Source organism: Hemibagrus wyckioides, linkage group LG04 (assembly GCF_019097595.1).
Source record: "Hemibagrus wyckioides isolate EC202008001 linkage group LG04, SWU_Hwy_1.0, whole genome shotgun sequence".
NCBI lineage: Eukaryota > Metazoa > Chordata > Actinopteri > Siluriformes > Bagridae > Hemibagrus > Hemibagrus wyckioides.
The window spans coordinates 3,641,199-3,657,384 of record NC_080713.1 but is presented as its reverse complement, the minus strand read 5'-3'; the positions used below and the strand labels follow the sequence as shown (position 1 = coordinate 3,657,384).

At 39.7% G+C, this 16,186-nt stretch overlaps 2 protein-coding genes across 2 annotated transcripts in view; both read left to right on the top strand.

Annotated features, from left to right (window-relative positions):
- The first annotated feature begins 621 nt into the window (after window positions 1-621).
- gas8 (growth arrest-specific 8) lies at window positions 622-6,126 on the top strand. Its single transcript, XM_058387665.1, has 11 exons — window positions 622-734; window positions 941-1,030; window positions 2,187-2,384; window positions 2,473-2,679; window positions 2,978-3,032; window positions 3,119-3,324; window positions 3,803-3,970; window positions 4,054-4,140; window positions 4,226-4,435; window positions 4,577-4,642; window positions 5,642-6,126. Exons 1-11 carry the CDS (start codon window positions 732-734, stop codon window positions 5,789-5,791), a joined length of 1,440 nt encoding a protein of 479 aa, XP_058243648.1. The 5' UTR covers window positions 622-731; the 3' UTR covers window positions 5,792-6,126.
- A 1,316-nt stretch (window positions 6,127-7,442) lies between these two features.
- mthfsd (methenyltetrahydrofolate synthetase domain containing) overlaps window positions 7,443-16,186 on the top strand; it is an 8,855-nt gene continuing 111 nt past the window's right edge. Inside the window, exons 1-8 of the mRNA XM_058387670.1 lie at window positions 7,443-7,579; window positions 7,652-7,755; window positions 8,188-8,301; window positions 8,652-8,765; window positions 8,850-8,940; window positions 9,011-9,123; window positions 10,122-10,247; window positions 12,594-16,186. The exon at window positions 12,594-16,186 is cut by the window's right edge and continues 111 nt beyond it. Of these exons, the coding sequence (XP_058243653.1) occupies window positions 7,552-7,579; window positions 7,652-7,755; window positions 8,188-8,301; window positions 8,652-8,765; window positions 8,850-8,940; window positions 9,011-9,123; window positions 10,122-10,247; window positions 12,594-13,229 (1,326 nt within the window). The 5' untranslated portion in view covers window positions 7,443-7,551 and the 3' untranslated portion in view covers window positions 13,230-16,186. The remainder of the gene's footprint in view (window positions 7,580-7,651; window positions 7,756-8,187; window positions 8,302-8,651; window positions 8,766-8,849; window positions 8,941-9,010; window positions 9,124-10,121; window positions 10,248-12,593) is intronic.

The following is a 16,186-nucleotide window of genomic DNA, read 5'->3' as shown; positions in this document are numbered from 1 at the left end:
CCGAAACAGCTATGATTAAGTGCCCCTGGAGCTTGAAGGGTTAAGAGTCTTGCTCAGTTGCCCAGCAGTAGAGCTTGGTGGTTCTGGGGTCGATCTCCAATCAACAACCCAGATCTTTAACCACTTGAGCCACTATTACCCCAAATGAAATGACCAGACTGTACGGCGACTGGCTTGTAACTCAAATATCCACTCTTCACAATCACGGTCAGAGGAAAAAGCTTTTCAGGACGACTCGCACGGCATGTCAAACACTGAGATGAACAAAAACAGAAAGAAATGTAAGTAAGAGCAAGAAATGTATCTCCAATCTCTTTAGCATCACTGAAAGGAATAAATAATCAAATGATAAATAAACAAACGTGCATTTATGCACCCGTTTAAATTTAATTCATTTTTATTTGTATAGTGCTTGTATAGAACGAATTTACAAGGTGTGAAACAAAGCAAATTTTGTGTGAAGAAGCCAATTGGTGTTTGTTTAATTAACCGGAATAGTATTTGAATTAAGAAAACGTTTAATTGAAAAGGACTACATTACAAAATGGACGACAGCAACAGCGCCATCTATTGAACTTCTTCCTTCACTGAACGGCTTCATTTCTCTTCTCGCGAGATTTGGACTTTTTGTTGCCATGACGCCGTGTTGTTGAATGTCTACCCCGAGCTACTCGGCTACACAGCATCTTTATATTTATCGACGATATATTTAATTAAAAAAAAAAAACATCATGGTAAGTATAAATATAATATATGAACAAATTATAAAGCATTAAATGCATTTAAAAGCTAACGGGCTAGCTTTCGGTTACCGATACAGCTTGGTACAAACCGCTGATTAGATAGCTAACATTGCAGTCTAATGTAGCCCTTTTGTTGTTAAATGTATGTTTAAGGTTCGATTTATGTAATTAAACTTATAACTTTTTAATTGTTTCAGCCTCCGAAAAAGAAAGGCACAAAGTCTGCTAAGGGAAAAACTAGTACTGTAGTCGATGGGCTTTCTACAGAGGACATGTCGAAGGAGCAGGTAAAAGTTGAATAAAATCTACAAATTTTATCAAATTATAATGAAAAATGATCACCTAAATATAACAATATATATTTGTATATTAACCCATAATAAGTCAACAAGCACTAAGGCTTGATGAGGTTAATATACTCTACAAACCATTGCAAAGCATTTTAGATAACGTAGTAGTAGTTTAAAGGTTCAAAAGTAGATTTTTTAAAAGTATAAATTAAAAGAAATAACATTTAAAGCATGAAAAATGGTTTAAGTCATCATAATATCAGAATAAATAATGTATTAAGTGGCTGAGAATCCCTCGTTTGAAAGACATGCTTGTTTTTGATTGGATGGGGTTCCTGTCAATCAATTTACAGAACATGTAAGTCAATCCCTGATCTCAAAAATCGGACCAACTTAACAGTTTGACACTTACTCTACCTTGCCAAAAGTTTTGGGACACCCCTCCAAATGATTGGATTCAGGGGTTGGGCTCGGCCCCTTAGTTCCAGTGAAAGGAACTCTTAATGCTTCAGCTTCATACCAAGACATTTTGGACAATTTCATGCTCCCAACTTTGTGGGAACAGTTTGGGGAGGAACTTGACTGGCCTGCACTGAGTCCTGACCTCAACCCCATAGAACACCTTTGGGATGAGTTTGAGTGGAGACTGTGAGCCAGACCTTCTCGTCCAACATCAGTGTCTGACCTCACGAATGACCACGCTTCTAGAGGAATGGTCAAATATTCCCATAAACACACTCCTAAACCTTGTGGAAAGCCTTCCCAGAAGAGTTGAAGCTGTTATAGCTGCAAAGGGTGGGACAACTCCATATTACATTCATGTGCATGGAAAGGCAGATGTCCCAAAACTTTTGGCAATGTAGTGTATTTACCAACTTGGGTGGGGGTTAAAACGACTAATTTTACCTAATGCACCTTTAATTCATATCAACAAGACTTTTAATCTGTTAAAATAGCACAGAGAGTGTATGCTGTTTAAGGAATAAACCACGTGGGGAGATGCTGTTATAGAAAATACACAACAATGGTGTGGTGTGATGAAGCAGTTACTGTTACCACCCAGAGGTTGATTAGTAAAGAACTCTTAAGAGTTAGAATTCTTAAGACATATTGTATGTGCTGTAATTCACCACAAATTTTGATTTTCTCTCAGCTGGAAGAACACATTATCCGGCTACGCGAGGAGCTGGACCGTGAGCGAGAAGAGCGGAATTACTTCCAGCTGGAAAGAGATAAAATACACACCTTTTGGGAGATCACCAAAAGACAACTGGAAGAGAAGAAAGCTGACCTTAGGAACAGAGAAAGAGAAATGGAAGAAGCTGAAGAGAGCCATCAAACTGAAATCAGGGTATTATTAATAATGATCAGTGACCTAGACATCGATGATGTCTGAAGGGAAGCGTCTAAAAGGATGCATTTTTTTCTTTTTGTTTCAGGTGTACAAGCAGAAGGTTAAGCACTTGCTGTATGAACAACAGAACAGCATTGTAGAGCTTAAAACAGAAGGAGTGGTTGCTACCAAACTCCTGGAGAAAGAGCAGGCAGACCTGGAGAACGAGCTGCGGAGAGGCATGCGCAGCCTGAAAGTGGACCTGAAAGAGCAGGAGTTCTCCAATGAGAACTATATCAAGAACCTGAAACTGGTAGGTTCTAGGTTTGCTCTCTGATGCATGAAGGTACAATTACACCTTGTTGCAGAGGTCCAGGGGGTGGAGTCTGACTCGATCTAGCTCCTCCTACCTAGTCAGAGTTGAACCAAAAGTCAAGGGAGTTGAAGACAATTCATTGTGTTTGAGGGGGTTAAGCTTTGGCTTATAGGAGGAGTCTTGGAGCATGGGCATCGGTTCTGTGCTTTTTTTTATTTTTTAAAGTAAATATAATCTAGATGTCTGTACTGGACGGTCAGATTATTCATCATTACCCTCACATTTGTCTCCACAGAATCACGATAAGGAGATCACCAAGCTAAGGATTGAATTTGAGGAGAAAGTACGAGGTACTGTATTAATAGCTCATGTCTCTGACACCTAACAGGACATGGAGCATTGTAGCGCACCTCAATGTGCCGATGTTTCTCTACAGAAATTGAAGCTACATATGAGAAGAAGATGCAAAAACAGCGACAGGAGCAAGACCTGAGGCGCAAGACCGAGATCCATGAGGTCGAGCAGAGGAAGAGCGCCCACGTTAATACGCTGATTAAGAACCACGAGAAAGCCTTCAGTGATATTAAGAACTATTACAGTGACATCACTCTCGGGAGCTTCAACCAAATCAGCTCACTCAAGGTATGCTGAGGAGAGTCATGTAAAAATCGAAATAATTCATAAATTAATTTTAAAATGAAGCTTTAGTATAGCACAGCTTTTTCACACCAGTTCATATCTGTCTGTCTTTCTGTATCTGTCTGTCTGTGTTTCTGTCTGTCTGTCTATATCTGAATATCTGACTGTCCGTCTGTATATATCTGTCTGTCTGTCTATATCTGTCTCTCTTTATCTGTCTGTCTGTCTATATCTGTCTGTCTGTCTATATCCATCTGTCTGTCTGTCTATATCTGTCTCTCTTTATCTGTCTGTCTGTCTATATCTATCTGTATGTCTGTCTATATCTGTCTGTCTGTCTATATCCATCTGTCTGTCTGTCTGTCTGTCTGTCTGTCTATATCTGCTACTAAACCTTCATACCAATAAAGCACAATAAAGCCACACCTTTTTGGATCTGAGTACGATCTCAGCTTGATTCTGATCCCTGTGTGTCATGCAGGAGCAAGTAGCGGACATGAAGAAGAAGGAGGAGAGGTTGGAGAAGGAGATGGCGGAGGTGCGGCAGCAGAACAAACGTTTGACCGAGCCTCTGCAGAAAGCCACGCAGGAAGTGTCTGAGCTTCAGAAACAACTCGCCAACTACAATAAGGACAAAGCCTTACTAGCCGTATGTGGCCCTTTTTATCTCAAAATTGCACCATCACTTTCACTGTTATCTTTCTAAGTGATTCTGTTTTATTTCTCCGGCAGAGAGTGAAGGCACGACTCAAAGTTGCAGATAAAGAGCTGAAGGACCTGAAATGGGAGCATGAAGTGCTGGAGCAGAGATTCAGTAAGGTGAGAGAGAGAGAGAGAGAGAGAGCAGTACGTTAATTAAGGGATCGTTTTGTTTAGAATATCCTTTGTCTCCTTTCTTGTTCAGGTACAGCAGGAGCGTGATGAACTGTACCAGAAGTTCACCAAAGCCATCCTGGAGGTGCAGCAGAAAAGCGGCTTCAAGAACCTTCTTCTGGAGAGGAAACTGGAAGCTCTTACAGACATCCTGGAGAAGAAAGAGGCACAGCTTAATGAGGTCCTAGCTGCCTCGAATTTAGAGCCCAGTGCCCTGAACGTGGTCACTCGCAAACTAGAGGTACTGCTGATTAATAAACCTGCTCTCTGATGATGGACACTGAATCTGAACACAATTCTTTGTGTGTGGGATCTCAAACTAAAATCTAGAGTCCTTTCTTTACATTATTAGATTTCTGATCATTTTTGTATTCATTTCTAGGAAGTGTTGGACTCGAAAAACGTTGCTATTAAAGACCTGCAGTATGAACTGGCTCGTACGTGTAAGGTAGGTAGATCCATCAGCATCAACCTTCCTACGTCTTGAAATTAGACTTGATATTAAAAAATAAATAAATAAATAATTATTAAACGTACATTATTGAATGTAAAGAATCATTTATGTTCCTTGGACCACATGTACACTTGACAGTAACAAAGCAACAAAGCAAGAGTGCAGTTTGGAACCTTTATTTCTGAAAGCAATAAACAGCCTTTCCTGATAAAACATCCACAAAAATATCCTCAATAGCTTGTATGTACACTATATTGCCAAAAGTTTTGGGACACCCCTCCAAATCATTGAGTTCAGGGGTTGGACTCGGCCCCTTAGTTCCAGTGAAAGGAACTCTTAATGCTTCAGCTTCATACCAAGACATTTTGGACAATTTCATGCTCTTTGTGGGAACAGTTTGGGGATGACCCCTTCCTGTTCCAACATGACTGCACACCAGTGACCAAAGCAAGGTCCATAAAGACATGGATGAGTGAGTTTGGTGTGGAGGAACTTGACTGTCCTGCACAGAGTCCTGACCTCAACCCCACAGAACACCTTTGGGATGAATTAGAGCGGAGACTGCAAGTCAGGCCAAAACTGGGACGTCTGCCTTTACATGCACATGAATGTAATATGGAGTTGTCCCACCCTTTGCAGCTATAACAGCTTCAACTCTTCTACGAAGGCTTTCCACAAGGTTTAGGAGTTGGGATCATGAAATTGTCCAAAATGTCTTGGTATGAAGCTGAAGCATTAAGAGTTCCTTTCAGTGGAGCTAAGGGGCCGAGCCCAACCCCTGAAAACAACACCTGAACTCAATGAATTGGAGGGGTGTCCCAAAGCTTTTAGTAAAATAGTGTATGTTAGCCACACCCACAGGCAGTTAAAACACACCTACACGAGACAAACTGTACAAGAAATGACCTCACTGATTCTCTTGTGTGCTTATAAACCCCCGTGGCAGAATTTTAGGAACTCTGTTTAAGATTTTTGCTCTGTTTTCGTCCCCAGGCACATAATGACCTGCTGAGGACGTATGAAGCGAAACTGAAGGCTTTCGGCATCCCTGCGGACGAACTGGGCTTTAAACCCCTGGAGAGCAGCTTACTGAAGCAAACCCTTGGTCAGGGACCAGCTGGATTGGTGTCTGCCCCTCTCTAATCTGTAAATCAGCCACAATAAATATATATATATATTTTTTTTTTAAAGAAAAAGAAATAGTTTACTGTCCACCTACTTGCATACCACTTTATTAGGAACACTATGTTCAAATGTTCTGGCATTCAAGCTGTCAGCTGTGGCATTTACACGGTGCTCGACTGGTATTACGTGCCCCAGTGTGGGTTACAGAAACATTCCCCATGCCATTACACCACCACACTGGGCAGGGTGTCTATGGATTAACACTGATCCTGTTTCTTTGCAGAAAAACATCCTTTAAAGTCACTGCAGTACTGACTGAAGTGCATTATTTCTATATCATCATAATAATAAAAGCTGAAATTATTTGTTATTTGTTTGTCGTTTTAATTTGTGTAAGTATCAGCTGACCATGCGTGCGAATAAGGCTATTTAAACTATTGAATCATTTCTTCTTTTGGTTTTTTATTACAGTTACAGTAACTGAAGCAGGATTAGCATAGGGGAAAGTTCTCTGCTTTTTTAAGACATCAGATCTTGTTTGTAGTTTCCACTTCAGAAAACAGATGATTTTATGCTTGTAATCTACACCGATCAGGCATAATGAGCACTGACAGTTGAAGTGAATAAGACTGATGATCTCCTCATCATGGAACCTGTTAGTGGGTGGGATATATTAGGCAGCAAGTCAACATTTTGTCCTCAAAGTTGATGTTTGAGAAGCAGGAAAAATGGACAAGCGTAAGGATTTGAGCGAGTTTGATGAAGGGCCAAATTGTGATGGCTAGAAAACTGGATCAGAGCATCTCCAAAACTGCAGCTCTTATGGGGTGTTCCCGGTCTGCAGTGGTCAGTATCTATCAAAAGTGGTCCAAGGAAGGAACAGTGGTGAACCGGCGACAGGGTCATGGGCGGTCAAGGCTCATTGATGTACATGGGGAGTGAAGGCTGACCCGTGTGATCCGATCCAACAGACGAGCTACTGTTGCTCAAATTGCTGAAGAAGTTAATGATAGAAAAGTGTCAGAATACACAATATATGTATACAATATATTGGAGTATAATAATTAGTGTCATCCATTGGCTTATTGTTATACTTCAGTGTTTAACGCTAACCGTCGGTCCTGTGTTTAGCTTGGTGTTTGGCGCCACCTGGTGGAAAATATAAGCCACTTTAAACGCCTAACTTCCAAAATGCATGTTAATGAGGACAAACTGTAAGTAATTCCTCTCCGTGTGGAGAAAATGGGTGATATAATTAAAACACACACACACACACACACACTCACACACAATAATGAAATTGAACCATAAGAAAGCTAGGCCTTTGCTTACAGTGCTTTGGTGGAGTAGTATTAATAATAAGTTTATTTATTGTTTATTTATTTATTTATTTATTTATTTATTTATTTACTTACTTACTTATAAATAAATAAATAAAAGGGAATTTATTCGGTATAATGATTTTATATTTATATAAATAATAATTTCATTAGCAGTTTATATATAAACAAAAATAATAATATAATAAATAATATACAATACTAATAATAGATAAATACATTAATAATAATAATAATAATAATAATAATAATAATAATAATAATAATAATCCTAAATGTAACGCTTTCAGATTGATAAACGAAACCGCGTTTGTCCTTTTTCAGACACCGTAGCCAGCCCGGAGGTGACAGGCAGTAGCTGTTGTTGTCAGTGTGTTGTTATAAACCTCTGAGATTCTGCATGTTTTTATTGCCAGCGCCATTTAAAGTTGAAAAACTATGGACCCCGCCATAATTATTCCTAAAGGTATGCAAAAGAGATTTTCTATTGACCTTGTCCCGCATCTTCGTGTGTTTTAATCCCTGTCTTCTCTGTTAGACGCGACTAAATGGGACATTCGCCAAAAAGTGTGGGATTACATCGAGGCGAAAGATCTGGCAACCTTCCCCCGACCTGTGCACCACAGGATCCCTAACTTCAAGGTCATAAAATACACATTTATACTTGTTTTATTGGTCTAATGTCAATAATGGAAGCTTCTGTGTATGTGTGTTTATGTATACTGACAATACAATGCACTATATTTTACTCTTTACAACAAAAGTTAACAATAAAAGTTGGAGACAAGGTTCTAACACATCCTGGAGTGTTTTTATTCCTCTTATACCACAGCAGACTATTCATTTATACATTGCACATAAAGTGCTTTTGGAGTCCTTTTACCTTGTTCTGCTCAGTGTGTGTGTGTGTGTGTGTGTTCAGACTGCTTCAGTGGCCTGTGACCGGTTTCCTGTCCTGCAGGAGTTCCGGTCCAGCAGCGCTGTCAAAGTGAACCCAGATAAGCCGCAGGAGAGAGCTCGGTTTCACGTCCTGCATGTAAGTGGGTCATGTCTTATTTATTTTTGTCTCTTCAGGGAGCTCAGGGGGCGTGTGGGAAGATGGTGGGATTTGACTTCTTCACCAAATGCAGTGAAGTCAAAGTGGATCCTGATAAACCTCTGGAAGGAGCTCGATTCGCAGCTCTACAGGTGAATTCATGAGGAGAAGGGTTCTGTTTCTGTATGTATGTATGTTGTGTAAAGGAATTAAACACACCGAGTCACAGCCAGCAAGCTGAAGTTGAAGGCTTTATTCCTTTTATTCCGCAGCTGTTGCTATGGAAACATATTAGAAAGAGTGCATTAATATAAGTGTGTTGATTTGCAAAACCTTCTGACCAATCAGAACTGAGAATTTAGCTTTACTCTGGTATAAATAATGAGCTCACACACACGCACTGTAGAGAGTTTTGCATTTTATCTCATCTCACCTCACATACGCTGCAAAGGATTGTGGTTCGTTTTAAGGAATAATTCCTCACTCTGTATTTTGACTCCAGGCTGGAAAAACACTGCTGGTCCCGACGCCTCGGCTACGGACAGGCCTGTTTAACAGAATCGTCCCTCCACAGAGAGCCACCAAGGAGGACCTGCGAGTGTGCTCGACATCTCAGGTAACACACACACATACACGCCGCATGCACGTCACATGTCACTCTATAATCTGGATAAGGACACTCCTTGTGTTTTTGTTTCAGGGTGTTAAGGAGTTCAGTGTTCCAGTTGGTCTGGACTCGAGAGTTCACGTAGACCTGGTAGTCGTCGGATCTGTCGCCGTATCGGAGAAAGGTACACCGCTATAGAATTCTTTCTCATGTGATTATTTCCTACTTTTTATATGTATGTTTTGTGTTTTCAGGTTACAGAATAGGGAAAGGTGAAGGATTCGCCGACATGGAATATGCCATGATGGTCTCGATGGGAGCAGTGAACGACTCCACCGTGGTTGTGACCGCTGTTCATGACTGCCAGGTCTGAACCCTATAAATACCTTCTAATGTCACAGTGCTGTCGGATTCTCCATTCTGATTGGTCAGAAAGAGTTGATTTAATGTTCTAGATACACTATATAGCCAAAGGTTTTGGGACACCCCTCCAAATCAGGTGTTGTTTTTCAGGGGTTGGGCTTGGCCTCTTAGTTCCAGTAAAAGAACTTAATGCTTCAGCTTACCGAGACATTTTGGAGAATTTCACGCTTTGTGGAACAGTTTGGGGATGACCCCTTCCTGTTCCAACATGACTGCACACCAGTGCATGAGGCAAGGTCCATAAAGACATGGATGAGTGAGTTTGGTGTGGAGGAACTTGACTGTCCTGCACAGAGTCCTGACCTCAACCCCATAGAACACCTTTGGGATGAATTAGAGCGGAGACTGAGAGCCAGACCTTCTCATCCAACATCAGTGCCTGACCTCACAAATGTGCATGTAGAGGAATGATCAAAAATTCCCATAAACACACTCCTAAACCTTGTGGAAAGCCTTCCCAGAAGAGTTGAAGCTGTTACAGCTGCAAAGGTGCGGGGCAACTCCATATTACATTCATGTGCGTGTAAAGGAAGATGTCCCAAAACGTTTGGCAATATAATGTAGTTCTAGATAGAACTCTGATAGTAGTTTATATTAATAACTCAGTGCACTCAATTTCATATGGTTTCTATAGTAACAACTTAAACAGGGACTTGTAAGGAGAAATGTGTTTATTTGCCATTTATGGAAGGAGTCTCCAGTGTCTGGGATTTGTAACGCTGTAACTTACTGAGTTCAGGACAGGAGGAGGAGTTTTGTCCTTGTCACATGACACACTGGGTTTTTGGTCTTCTGGTGAAGCACAAATGTTCTCCAAAACATCTAACCAATCACAGATCTCTGTTTCAGTTCCTGACACATATACAAACAGCCAAAAGCACTTAATTTGTATTAAAAATGCACGTTAAATTTATGTACTAATGTATTACATGGGATGAACAGGTTGTGGATATTCCAGAGGGACTTGCAGAAAGTCACGATCTCACCGTGGACTACATCCTCACACCAAGCAGGACCATCAAGACTGAGTGTGAGGTCCCCAAACCACAGGGCATCATTTGGTCAAAGGTGAATCCAAACACACACTGCACCACTACAACAGGTTTATTACTAGCTGCAAAAGTTTGTATCCCCTGAGGACAAAATAATGTGAATTTTGTTTTATGGGAACAAGACTCTTAGGGCTTGATGTGCAAAAGTGTTGTAGGTTTTAGCACAAAAACGGGCGGGGTTATTGGAAATGCAGCTCATTTGCATATTATACTTGAATGACTGAACTGAAAACAAGTCGTAAACTAGCAGCAGATTGCTCAAAGCTTTATAGCTGGGTAGTTTAATGAGCTTTAAAATGTGCTTTTCTGCTTTAAAAATGTTATTAAAAAATTTTTTCCTTATATTTTTAAAAATGTCAGTTTTTAAAATTAATTAATTTACCCCATAATTATTTTATTACCATTGTTTTTAATATACTAATGTAATATACTGGTTAAATAAATAAATAAAATAAAATAATAAAAAAATTAATGAAATCTAATATAATATAATTCAGGTAAACATCATATTTCTTTGTTTGTTTGTTTATTTATTTTACTGCTCGGCCACTGGTGGGGTTATTTTTTTGCAAAATCTGGCAACCCTACAACAGCTCACATACAGCTCACAGCACATCCAAAACCGATAAGAAAAAATAAAAATAATAATCTAATAAAATAATAACAAAATGTTAAAAGTATAGTAAATATAGTAATAAAAATCATATAAATACAATAAATATAACGTTTACTTGTTTGATTGTTTGAGTTTTTCAGACAAAATATAAAACAGAAAAGAACTCAAACAGGACGTTTTTGATACTGTGCATTTACTCAATAGCTTCTATTACACACTGGATGTAGATTTAATTAAACTAAATGTGATCATTTACAGGAAATAAATAATTCTGTACCGTTAGAGTAAAGCCAGTTCTGCGTATTAAATCCCTTCACGCCGTCTGCTTAATTGTTCTGATGCTCGAGTCTTTATCTAGTGAGAATGTCCGACTTACTAAGACGACATTTCTGACGCTCTGTGGTCGAAAACATTGCTATAAATATCGTCTGATGACATATTTACCCTCCTTAGAAATTGTTAAAAACATTCTTCTTTTCCTTTACCCAAAAAACCCCTTAAGGGTGTGCAGACTCCTGTACTGCGTGTACGCCCAAGAAGCAACACACCATCTCCATCTCCATAACAATCTCTCGAACCTATTGTTTTCACAACAAACATACACTGAAAGCTTGCCTTGTTTTTTGCCTCTGTTTTCGGGGTAACCGAGTCAAACATATTTTTATGTACATCCTTATAAGGCAAGTTTGCTTATGTTGCGTGAATTAGTGACCGTGTTTGTTATCCGTAGTGGCTCTGAGTCACTTTTAGTCAACCAAAATCCAGAGCTCTGTGAAGGCCAAGTCTGATGTTCAGAAGATTTGTGGTTCTGGCATTCATGACTGTTCATTCTACATGGAAACAGAGTGGTCTGGGGTCAATATGATACGAATATTTGTGTTATAGAAATAGCCTTTTCTTTTTTTGCACGCTGAACCAAAAACCTTGCCTTAGTGAAAAAGCTACGTACAGCTGCGGCTCATTTCCTAAAACATACTTTTTCTATTGTTGCCTGATTTGGTAATACTCTTTAAATTAAAAATAAAATCAAATATAGAAACCAGAGTGGAAAAGGGTTTACATACAGGCTAATAATCCTGTCAAATCTGTTGTCCTATTTAAGCCATGATTTAAGCCAAGTTTCTGGGAATCTGATATTTGATAAATGATTTTTTTTTTTTACTAATATTTATCCTGGTTAAAAAATAATAACAGCTTGAATCTAATAAAATAATACAAAAAATAGTAATAAAAATCATCTAAATACAATATATATATATATATATATATATAACTTTTTATTTGTTTTTTTTTTCTTTTGTTTGATTTTTATTCTGACAAAATTTCTAGTAATAAGTCACAGGTTTTAAAAACCCTGATGAAAATTTTATTCAGGTAAACGTCATGTTTATTTTATTTTATTTTTCAGTGTTTAACAGAAGCAGCCGGAAGTTAGATTTTCTTTTCCAAGTTCCTCTTCTGTAGGTTTCTTTGCACGAGGCAGAGCGACTCTAATATAAAAGTCCTGTATATTACATTCATGGGCATGTAAAGGCAGGTGTCCCAAAACTTTTGGCAACATAGTGAGAAATGTTCATCAACGAGCTCTGTGTATGTAACCTATGTAATATGGACTAACGCTAATGACCACAATGTCTCTGCTAGGCATTAAAAAGTACTTTTTTCTTTTCCTCCACCAAATATACAAATAGAGTTTCTAGATTTTTCTCTCAAAAGGTCCAAACACTCTTATTTTCATGTCTACAGCTAGATGCAGAAATGCTGGAGAAAATTCCCATCCTGAAGAAACTGCGTGCCTCGGAGCAGAAGGCTGGAAAGGATGTGAGGTTGAAAGTCTCTTCTGCTGAAAGTGTGAAGACAAAACAGGAGCATAAACCCAAACCCAAACCCGAGCCCAGTCCTGCTTCAGAACCCGACCCGAGGCGAGACGGCGGACTTCAGCTTCCTGGCTCGGGTGAAGAACCCGATGCGAGTCGTGAACGTTCTCATGCTCATGTGAACACGCTGTATTTAGGCGGTCTTCCTGCTGGACTGCGGGTGAGCGAGCTGAAGGGTTTCCTCAGAGAGCGGGATGCTCTACCTGTTAGACTGACCTGGCAGGGAGCACAGCGCAGGGCGTTCCTCTGTTACTCTGACGAGCGAGCTTCGGATCAGGCTCTGGATGCTCTGCAGGGGCTCTGCGTTAACGGCCACGTGCTGCACATAGAGCGAGCCAAAAGCCAGAAAAGCTTCCCTAGACCTGGTGCTTCTAAAAACATAGCAAGAACAAACCTGAAGGAAAATCTCAGACTAGAGAATCCACCAGAACCAGCATCAGCAGCGTCCCAGAGGAGAGGTTGGAGGAAAAATCCGGAAAATGTGACATTTCAGGGGGAGAAGTGACGCATGAAACTTGACAAAAACGAATGTTTCTGGAAATAAAATTCAGAAATCCATAAGATCATTAGCATGTTATATCAGAATATTTAATAAAGGTGAGCTTTATTAATGTCCTTCATCAGCAAATGAACATTTTCTTACAGAACACGTCACCAAGCAACGTGTCTGTCCCTGCCCCGACAACATCGTATCAGAGCGAACACATTAATATAAATCTGTGATATGTCCTGCAACCCCACGCAAATGTTACAGAAAACTAATCAACATCTCCAGAACAATCAGAATCAACAGTTCAACAGCACTCTGATATAAATGCAACAATTCACCAAAATGTCTGCTGAGTTTCTTTTCGTTTATTTTTAAAGCTTCTGTTACATTTTTTTCTGGCCCAGAAATGATCTCTGTCTGCTGACCTTTCACTTTTATTTATGAGGCATATGTCATTTCAACAGAAAGGGTTAAGGTAGATGGTATAATATACACTGATCAGCCATAATATTATGACCACCTGCTTAAGCCCTGACCTGTTGAGGCATGGACTCCACTAGATCCCTAAAGGTGTGCTGTGGTATCTGGCACCAAGATGTAGGCAGCAGATAATTTTGTAATAAATCAGCTTCCGCATAGTGGCTTCACAGCTCCAGGGTCTACGGTTCGATCCTGAGCTCGGGATGTCTGTCTGTTCTTTCTTCCACATGATCTGTCCTGTCCTGATGTGTTTCCTTTGGGTTCTCCGCTTTCCTCATACCTCCCATAAACGTGCCGTAAAGTGCTATGGATAGATATCCCATGCCGTTTGTGTTCCCGCTTCACTCACAGCATTCCCAGGATAGTCCCTGGATCTGGTGTGACCCTGACAAGGACAAAGCACTAATGAATGAATGGTCAGTGTCTTTATCCAATGAGTGACGGACATTTATTTATAAGCATTCAGTAGTTATACTGGTCATAGTCATAGTGGATCCGGAGCCTATCCCGGGAATAGTGTTTGAAGTGGGAATACACTCTGGACATGACACACGATGAAATGTTCTTATCATTAGATTACATCGCTGATGTTGACGTCTCCAGTCCGGGGTTTCATCACGTTCCTTCTGTGTCTACGTGTGATGCTTCCAAAAAGAAAAAAAACAAACAAAAATCTCCGCCAAGTCGTGTACCGAGAGCAATTCCAAATCTGTTCCACTCGAATCCGTCCTGATCCCTTTCTCCAGGCGGTTTTACCCAAGGCTGCTGTTTAAGAAGTTTTGAGGCCTGCTTCGCTTGTGCGGTTCTGCGATCCTCTCTCAGGGCTTGCCATGTTCTATGGTTCATGCCACACTGAAACATGAGCTTCCTCCGGAAACATTCTTCATTTCTGCTGGCAGAGCTTTGAGTTAATGATGGGAAAATCCTCCATTTTTTTCTTTCACTGACTCTTGATTGAATTAGGAACATTGATTTGCAAAGAATGGAAGGTTTCAGCCAAGGTGAGGCGTTTCTTAGGTTTTCATTTTGACTTTTTCCGATACGTTTTCACGCTTCGCTTGCTGTTAAGGAAAATACCCCTGCGCTGTAATTTATGTATCTTCAGAAGTGAAACTGGATCGTTATAGAAATCGGCCAAAATTGATATTTATACAAAATTGCTGTATAAATAGCAGTCTAGATGTATTAAGTCAGGAAAGATTCATTTGGTGTTGGATGTTATGTCTTTGGTTTTGTACTGGTGTAACGAGACAAATAAGGAGGACAAGTAAGAGAAGCTTACAGCCACTGGTTTAGCGTAGTGTTTATAATCTTCATGGCTATTTCTTTTTATCTACATCAGACTTCCAGCTCTAGCTCTAAAACCTCACCAGAACTCGCACAACACGTTTTACCTGATGTTTTTAAATTTGTAGAAATATGTCAACACTGTTATCATAAAAAATAAGTTACTATAGAAGTGTAAATTCTATACTTCAGATGGACACTATATTGCCAAAAGATTTGGGACATTTGCCTTCACATACAATTCCCATAAACACACTGCTAAACCTTCACAGAAGCTGCAAAGGGTGGGCCAACTCCATATCACATTCATGTGCATGTGAAGGTAGATGTCCCAAAACTTTTGGCAACATAGTGTGCGATAAAAAATGTTCATCAACGAGCTCTATCTGTGTAATCTAGACTACTAAAACTAACAACCACATATCTCAAATCTGGCTCAACTATTATTTGCTCATTTTAATGTGTTTGTAGACTAAAGAAAATGAATGGAACAGGAACATCCCCAAACTGTTCCCACAAAGTTGGGAGCATGAAATTGTCCAAAATGTCTTGGTATGAAGCTGAAGCATTAAGAGTTCCTTTCACTGGAAATTGGGCGTCCCAAAACTTTTGCCAAAACAGTGTCAATTTGGAAAGGAATTTCACCTTTCAGCAAAACAATAACCCAAACCATTCATCCAAATCAATAAAGCAATACCTTCAACGTTTTTGACTGACCTAACCAGAGTCCAGATCTGACTCTCAAGCAGGCTGTGCTCAGGAGATGACCTTAAAATTGAAATGCTAGTAGGGAAGTGTGCGGAAATATCGCCATCGTCAACTTAATATACGCCTCTCTGATAGACTCCTCCCCTAAAATGATTGGTGTAAATAAAATCAAAAGGTGCTTCAACAAAGCATTAATCTAGATTTTTGTAAATGTTTTGAATGTTTCTGATTGTTTTTAACTGTAATTTCAAAGGCAGAATGGAAAAAGTTCTAACATGATTTATCTTAGTTTCATCCCCCCCCATCAAACAGACTTGCCATCTTAACAGAGTTGTGAAGATTTTTATACCCAGTGTACATGCATCGACTGTCTTTCATTTCTAAAACCAAAAGTATTCCACTGGCCCACAGAATCGCTGCCTTCACCGTGGCTGCTGAATCAAAACAAATCGTCCAGGCTCCGTTCGGACGGGATTAGTTTTACACTAATGGTGTGT

Coding starts and splice junctions, on each gene's coding strand:
- gas8 (XM_058387665.1), top strand. Junction 1,031..2,186: donor AGGACATGTCGAAGGAGCAG/GTAAAAGTTGAA, acceptor ATTTTCTCTCAG/CTGGAAGAACACATTATCCG. Junction 3,033..3,118: donor ATTTGAGGAGAAAGTACGAG/GTACTGTATTAA, acceptor GTTTCTCTACAG/AAATTGAAGCTACATATGAG.